Genomic DNA, 8,500 nt, shown 5'->3' on the forward strand with positions numbered 1-8,500 from the left:
TAAAGCTGTGGTGCCATATTTATATCCCACAAAGCTGACCCATATGGCACGCTGTTGTGCTTTGTTTTTCAAATCAAAAATTGCAATTAGTCACGAATGTAGACCTCAATATTGCAAATTGTTTCTGGAAGCAGATGCAATAAAATATGTGTTAAGTAATGATTGCAACAGTTCTCCTTTTATAGTCTTCTAATCCCTTTTCATGTTTCCACATGTTAAGTAGCAAAATATTAAGTATTTTAAAATTTTATAATAAATTTTGTGGCCAGCAAGAATCATTTTATTATGAGTTGCAATCTTCAGGTAAGTAAAAGTTTGGCACTACTGTGTCAAAGTAATGACTACCAAAACTTCTGTTTTCGTTGCTGGTTACTCAGTCATCTATTTATTTATTGCACAATTATGCTAAAGATTGGTAATTTTATTAAAGTAGTTTACCGTTTAGTGGTATAATAGCTGATAACTGCAGAGATGCATTGTATAATAGTATATAGTTATTAGTTTTATTATTGAATTTATGCATTGAAATTTGTGTATATATCTTGTAGGACACCTCTGCTGCCACTCCAAAGCCAATGTCCCAAAGGTTGGCTGCAAACAGTAGGCGCGTCCGGGTGCCAACTTTAAGAAGACCAAATGCCTCTGCAAGGGCCTCTTCTGTAATGGTTGAAGGGGCAAAAGCCCGCAAAGAAGCAGTGGAGAAGGAAAGTGCTCAACTGATGGAGATTAGAGAAGCCGAGCATCTAATGAAAATGAGAGTGCTGGAGGCTAAGCTCGCAGCTTATGAAGAGATGAGGAATTACTATGCTGAGCTCAGCAAAAAAAATTTTGTAAACTTATAAATAAACCTTTATTGTTTTTAAATATAAATTGCTTTTCCTTAAATTTTTGATCAGTGACCTTTTCTTAATGTGCTTTTCAAACTTAATTGAAAGAAGAAAAGTTAAAACAAATATGCAAACAATAAAAGTAGTTCTTTTTAAGGATAAAATATTTATCCTTATCCTTCAGGGATTGAAAATCTGTAAAGTGAGTAAAATGTCTATAAATTAAAATCACTATGAATGTATCATTAGTAGATTTTTAGTGATACAATGATTGAACATGTATAATCCTTCTTGAGCCATGTATTTCTCTACCAAAAGCCAGAAAGGTCAGGCCATACTTTTTTTTCATGCCTTGATTTGAATCTTTTGAAAATGCTTCATTTTATAAATTTTACTTTTCCTTAGAAAGAATCATTGATGAAAAACATAATTAAAATAAATAAGCTGGTGATTTTTCTCCATGGAAAAGAACAAACTTTTTAGTATTGGTAAAGAGTTTTATTCAAAAATGGCATAAAAGCTGATTTACAAAAGCATTGAATTTGAATGAAATGTTAAAAGACACACTAAAGATACAGGATTTTGCAATAAAAAAATATGAATTGAAATATACAGTTGATGACTCATGCTCCTGAATCCATTTGCACAAGTGATTTTTGCATTTATTCTGGGAGTATTAAAAAAGTACATGAAAATCATTGTGTATCACAATATAAAGAATAGACTTAAGAAATAAAAAAAACTCTGAAATTAGATTAATATATAGAATTACACTTTCAGAAAAAGTAATTAAGTCAGCCAAATAAATTAGAATTATTTTAATGTTTAATTAGCATTTAAATATTAACATGAGTAACAAATATACTCTCAGGAAAATACGCTTTAAGTTAACTTGCAAATCAGGTTGCGATAAAAAGCATCTAATGCACATTTTTAGAGAAACTATTTTGTAAGAAAATATCTAAAACATAATAAAATGTGTCGAAGTTATATTTTATAGTATGTATGAGTCTTTTTGTTTTCATAATAGTATCCAATTTTTACAACATTTATGCATGTGTACAAATAAAAGTGTTCAAAATATAGTGCAACAATTAACTTAAATATAATAAATGACAATTTTTGAACTGAAGGGAAAAAAAAATACATACACGGAAGTCTTTTACAGCTTTGTAAAAGTTCTGTGATTTTCTTCTGACTATAGTCTCATTTCGTGATCAAAAACTAAATAACCACCTAACTACTTGAGAAAAATGCCAGTAGTTTGTTTTTAAAAATTGTCAATCTACAATAGTTTTTGTTTATTGTAGTTACAGAGTATTATATGAAGAACATGAATTTAAAAAAGAAATTACACAAGTTTTAAAATAAAATGGTATATTTTTAATAAAGTTATTCTTCCTTAATGAACAATTTAAAAAAGGAACTTTGTATAACATCATAATGTAAAACTTTAATGCCAAAACCGTAAAAAAATTCAGTTTTTTTTTTCAATTAAATATTACTTGTAATAACATTTCTTTGTGTTATAAATGAAATTGAAATTTGTCATCTTGGTAGTGTTGTGAAATTATTTTCCCAACTCTATCAACTGTTACACAAAAGAAGATTTACAAAGTTCTCAAGAAATTATTGTTGCCACCGTGGCGTTGCATAAATTGCACAGATTTCATTTATTGAGAAGTGAACTAAATTTCAGACTGAATTGTTTTGAATCTAGTCCTTAAAATTTAAAATGAAAAAGATAATAGCAAGCAAAATCATTTTAGAATTACATTGCAATTGAAACTACAATGGAGGTTGACATGGACATGTGGGATAGGAAGGAACCAAAGTAAATTTTTTCTTTAGCCGATGCTAATATAGTTGAAGAAAAATAACAAATAAAGAAGAAACTAAATATTTACAAAATAATTAAAAATAATTTGCAACTATTGCATTACGCTTGGCCACGCCTGCATGATGTGTATTATGATTTACAGGTCCATCATGAACACCAGGTGCGAAATTACCTTCATCATAACTGTCACCTAGTATGATTGCAATATTATGCAACACCGCTGTGGCAACAATAATTGTTTGAGAATTCTGTAACTGACATCGCATTGATTCCGCAATACATGCAAATCTTTTCTTCCAAACACCATATTGCCTCTCCACAACATTTCTGGCCAAAATCTGTGCTTCGTTGTACCTAAAGAAGTAAAACAATATAAAAGTTAAAACATGAAACAAAGCTATGTACCTAAACATCCTTACAAGGGCAATATAAATCTTGACAGCAAGAAGATGGTATTTTTGGCACATTACTTTATCCGCATAAATTGTCTGAATTCCATGTAACATGAAAAAAAACAAAAACAACATGACATGGAAAAGATGTATGGGAGCTTTGCTATGAAGCGAATTAAATCCTGATGTGTTACACCAAACAGTTGGAAAGATCCTAGTTTAGCATACATGTTTATATTCTTGATGCTCATAAGCTTCAGTAAATGATTCGTCATTATCTAAAGTGATCAGACATGTGTTCTGCTCTTCTGTAAGATTCCAAATAAATAAATAAACAAGGTATTTCAATCTTTTTGTTGAAAAATCAGGTAAGATATGAAATTCTTCAGTTCAGTGACACAGTAAATTAAAAAAAAAAAAAACATAGTTACTTCCTCCTACTCTATCAATGTCCTAGTTTTTTGTTTAAAAAATGTGGCCATTGTAAAGTTGCACTTTTTTCAACATTTTTGAACCCCTCCCACTTATGACATATAATTTCACACTTCACCGTACCCTCTCCCCTCCACTTGTTACTTCACACTATTTTTCATAACCATGTTATAAAATATGGATGATGTCACAGTTCTTCCCCTCCCCAAGCAGAAACTCAAAATTTCAAGAACACATTATTTGTAAACAGCCTATAATATAAACAGTCACTCACATATATGTACCGGTTTGCCCATTTAAATAAAAGTTTTGTTGTAAAAAGTTAGCACATACATAATACAGAGTGGAGGAGAATAATTAAAGCTATTAAGTTATAGTCATGAACTAAATACAAAAGGGCAGGACTTTTAGGGATGCTCCTAACTTTTTTTTTTTTTGGGAGGGGGAAAATTTTCATTCCTCAGCTGTATCTAATGAGAAGAGTCATAAATCATCATCATAAAAAAAAAATTAAGTTTTACTTTTGTAATGCTGTCTGCAAATTAGTACAATAAGGAATTTTTTTTAATTTTTCTTGTTAATTATTCTGTTTTCCTGAGGATTCATGCCTCACACATTGGAAACCACTGCATTAGCACTGAGCATAGACAGTGGTGCTAGAAACAAAATATTTCTATAGCTTGAACTTTAAAACTGACAGAAAGAAACGCATAAAATTACCTTTTCTCGCCATCAGTAGCTGGAGCTGAAAATGGTGTCATCAGGTATGAACGAAGCGGATAACCGAGATCACCTAACACATGGTATCTGTTAGGGACTTCAGTTTCGAGATGTGCGCGCAAATAAGAATGGTCGAATATCGTACTGTCATGTGTACTGCCAGGCCATCGCACTACAAGGTTCCTTATTAACAGGTCTGCATCGCTGACAGTTTGGACATTCAAGGAAAACTTCCCTCTCCTACTTCTATAAGTTTCAGCTCGTTCTCCTCCTGGGCTTTTAATTCTTATCAACGTGCAGTCTAGTGCACCAATCACTGATGGAAACCCAAATTTTTCAAAAAATTTTTGGCTGACCTGAAAGAAAGGAAGTAAATTAGCATATTACATTAAATATGTAATTTCAAAACAATCATACAGAGCTATTTCAAGGACCAAAATATCCAGTTTTTTCATCAAATACTTCTTAAAATAATTAAAAAATCTGTACTTTCTTAACTAAACATCAAAGAGGAAAAAAATGTTTTTATATTATGACAATTAAGACTATTGAATTCTATTTTCGTCCCATCATTGTAAAAAACTAAAATTATGATAAAACAAACTAAATTAAGCAAAAAAAAATTTTAAATGTTGCCTAAAATATGAGTTAAAATAAATTGAATAATTCGATTTATTGAGCAATTGCTTATTGTTCTCATTTGACTGTTTTGAATTCCTAACATTTTATTTCCCCCCGCCTCCCTCTGCAGCACCACCGTCGACCCGCACCTCCCGATGCTGCTCCTCTAGCAAAATCTGGCTCCAGGTTGTGTCTTTATCCTACACGCACACGAATACTCACACGCCTGCACACACACACATACCCACACACTCATGCCTGCACACACTCACGCCTAGACACAAACACACACGCCCACATACACACACATACTCGTAATTGCGGAAAACATAATTTGAATTCAAAGTGCCAAAATTCAAATTAATTATTGAGCAATCAAGATTGCTTATTGTTCTTATTTGACTGTGCGTGACGTTACCCTGATTTTATTTTCCCCCGCCTCCCTCTGCAGCACCACCGTCGACTGTCCCCTCTCGATGCTGCTCTACTAGTGAAAACAGTCTCCAGGTTGCATCCACATCCAAAATACACACACACATGCCTGCACACAGACACAAACACACATACACTCATGCCTGCACACAGACACAAACACACACCCATACTCATGCCTGCATACAGATACAAACACACACGCATACATACACAAACCTATACACACACACTCATGACTAGACACAAACACACATGCTTACATACACACACTCGTGATTGCAAAAACATAATTTGAACTCAACAAGCCAAAATTCAATTTTTTTTTTTTTTTTTTTGCTGTTATTGCTACAAAACAGATCAGATTTTCTTTCTGATGATATAAGTTTTCTTCTTAGCAAAGAAAGTTTTCTTGTTCTGCATAGTAGTTTTAATTTGAGACACGTAAATGAATTAAGTTGTATCGTTAGATAGCAAGTCTAATTTTGGATCAGTGAGACCGCTGTATGCTTTGCTTCTCAGACTTATTTCTATGTTTTAATGTATAATAGCTATAATTTGCTGGAGTGAAAAAAATATATTTAATAGATAAATATTAGAGACATACCGAGTACTCGGTAACTACTCGGTACTCGGCCAAATTTTGATCAGATACTCGGCCAATACCGAGTAGTTGCAAAAAATTGAATATTGTCCGAGACATATATAAAAATTTATGAAAAGCTCAAGCATATATAATATTCTGCTATCATTTACAATTCAAGTTTACAAGTCAAATTTAAATTTTGGGAATAACGAAGTTTGAAATGCTTCAATGGAATAAATCCTTATTTTGTCCCCAAAGTTAATAAAATTTATTTATTAAAAATTGTGCAAAAAAGGTAAGTACAGAAAATATAGAATTTTTATAATGGATTTTTGCTACAAACCAAAAATAGTTATAAGAAATATAAAAATACCTTTGCTCTTAAAAAATAAAAGGAAATAAAGCAGCGTTAAAAGCACAGTGCAGGAACACTGCAGACACGTGTTTTGGCGTTATTAGGAATTCCTTTTTCAATGCACAAAATGCGAGCTCGTGGATTTAAAGGCATCCGACAGAAGTAGGATTTTTTTGTCGAATCTCTTTACATTCTTTAGCTCTGATTTTATGCACTGAAAAAGACGTTCCTTATAATGCAGAAACAGGCGTCTGCATTGTTCCTGAACATTTGTTTTATTTGCTTTTAAAAATTATTTGTGTTTGGTGGACTAGAACTGTAATAGATTGGTATAATTTGTTTCAATTCCAACTTGATTAATCATATCTTTATTTATTTTTATTTTTAAAAATAATTTTTTTTGTAAAATTTTTGACATATATGTATGTATATGTCAATATGTATATAAATGACTTTGTATTTATATATATATATATATATATATATATATATATATATATATACATATATACATACGAAGTTTTTTAAATAATGCGTAATTAAATTTCACCTGGAATTTAGTTTTAAAAACTATTAGACTAATATTCCAATAAGTTCAAAATTCATCACATGTGTGTCGGTGGTTTTCTTAAAATGCAATTGGTACTCGTTAACTCGGCCGAATAGTGAAAGGCCGAGTACTCGGTACTCGGCCAAAGTTGCTACGGTATACGTCTATCAAACCTGTTTTACACTGAGAAAACCAACCTGCACAGAATTCAATATTATAACCCATGCACTATTAATAGGACATAGGCTATAGTAAAAAGGGTGGAGAATTTACCCAACATAGTACACAATTGAAATTTAAACTCTTGGTTTAAGATATAGCATCACTATTGGTCTTTTACATTGGTGCAATTTATGTTGCAAAAAGTTAAACACTTAAGATGTAAAGGTGTTTTTTTTTTCTTTTTTCAAATTAAATATAGCATTTATTATTAACTACTATTTAATACAAAACATTTAAAAAGTTGTCTAAAAGCAAAGAATAACACAAGTTATTTACCTGTAATCTCTCTTCTTCTGTCTGTGGCAAGTAAATGTACTGCCCAGAAAGGGAAGCAAGACTTTTTGAAACTTCGTTGATTGCATTGCACGCTGATGGTTGACTTATTTTGTTCAAATCACCAATATTCAATTGGATTGTCCCCGTCGCATAAAATCGGAGAGCAGCAAGAATTTTCTCGGCGGCAGAAAGTGCATCATTTCTTGTTGTCTCCGATTCCAATTCTAGATGCAGGGTTGATATCAGATGATACACAGTTTCTTTGTTGAACCGATATCTTTTTCTAAAATCCACCTCATCTTTATCATATAAATCATTGCTCTGCCTGTTTGGTCTAGTTCGAGGCCTGCGTTCAATCATTTCAAGTATTTCCAAATCTTCTAACGCAAACAAATCGTACTCGTCCGCCATCTTTATTTATTACGGAAGTAGCTCGCTGTCGCGAGTTAACTCGCCGAAATCGAGGGGTTAGATTTGGAGCTGAAAAACCGGCTCACAACACGGTGTTAACTCCGACTCGCGTTGGTAAATAACGTCAACCCTTCGATTGGCAGGTAACCCTTGGACCCCAGAGTTACTCGCGTTGGTTAATAAGTTGGTTAATTTGCCGGAACAACCAGAAATATTAGGTAACATTAGATTAGAATCATAGGAAAATAAAAGCGTTTCATAAACGTTTAAAATTTTAATCGAGCGTAACTTATCAATACTTATTATAAGATTCGATATTTGAGTATCCTTATGCGTACAAGATAAATACTAATTTAAAAGCCCTTCTTTCCAATGTCAAGTTTTCCGTCAGATTAAAAATAAAAACGAGCAGATAACTACATTTGCTTCATGCAATAACGCCTGAGAAAGATATGTTAACCAAAACACGATATGAAACTCATGAGTCAAACGCTAAGTGAGAGATTTCTTTTCACGCAGTTTTTTTTTTTTTTTTTCCTCCGCCTTTGCTGCTCTGTTCGTTTCCACTACGTAATTTCATTGAGAAGAAATAGACATTGGTATATAGGCTGTTTATGTCGATGCATTTTTATTCCGGAATTAGCAATTCAATTATCAGCTGATTTAAACGTTTTTATTTTTAATGTTGTTGTTCAAGATGGTACTGATAGATAGTTTTAGGTAACAGTTTTGCAGGATATAAATAACAAGACATTAAATGTTTAATAAGGTAAACGGAACAATAAGAGTTGTCAACATACTTTAAACACTTTAAATATGTTCGAAAGTTCTGAGAG

The 8,500-nt window shown here is 32.1% G+C and overlaps 2 protein-coding genes across 2 annotated transcripts in view; one reads left to right on the top strand and one right to left on the bottom strand.

Annotated features, from left to right (window-relative positions):
* The window catches only part of LOC129218744 (protein dachsous-like), a 22,755-nt gene extending 21,727 nt beyond the window's left edge, over positions 1–1,028 (top strand). The window contains exon 9 of the mRNA XM_054853067.1: positions 1,012–1,028. Within this exon, the coding sequence (XP_054709042.1) occupies positions 1,012–1,028 (17 nt within the window). The remainder of the gene's footprint in view (positions 1–1,011) is intronic.
* Positions 1,029–2,632: 1,604 nt separating this feature from the next.
* On the bottom strand, positions 2,633–7,664 carry LOC129218745 (putative nuclease HARBI1). The gene is made up of 3 exons (XM_054853069.1): positions 7,254–7,664; positions 4,212–4,567; positions 2,633–3,021 (listed from the first exon to the last, which is right to left on the bottom strand). The coding sequence occupies exons 1-3, from the start codon at positions 7,662–7,664 to the stop codon at positions 2,742–2,744; spliced, it is 1,047 nt and encodes a 348-aa protein (XP_054709044.1). The 3' UTR covers positions 2,633–2,741.
* Between the last annotated feature and the right edge of the window lie 836 nt (positions 7,665–8,500).

The sequence above is a fragment of the Uloborus diversus genome, chromosome 3 (genome assembly GCF_026930045.1).
Source record: "Uloborus diversus isolate 005 chromosome 3, Udiv.v.3.1, whole genome shotgun sequence".
Lineage (NCBI taxonomy): Eukaryota > Metazoa > Arthropoda > Arachnida > Araneae > Uloboridae > Uloborus > Uloborus diversus.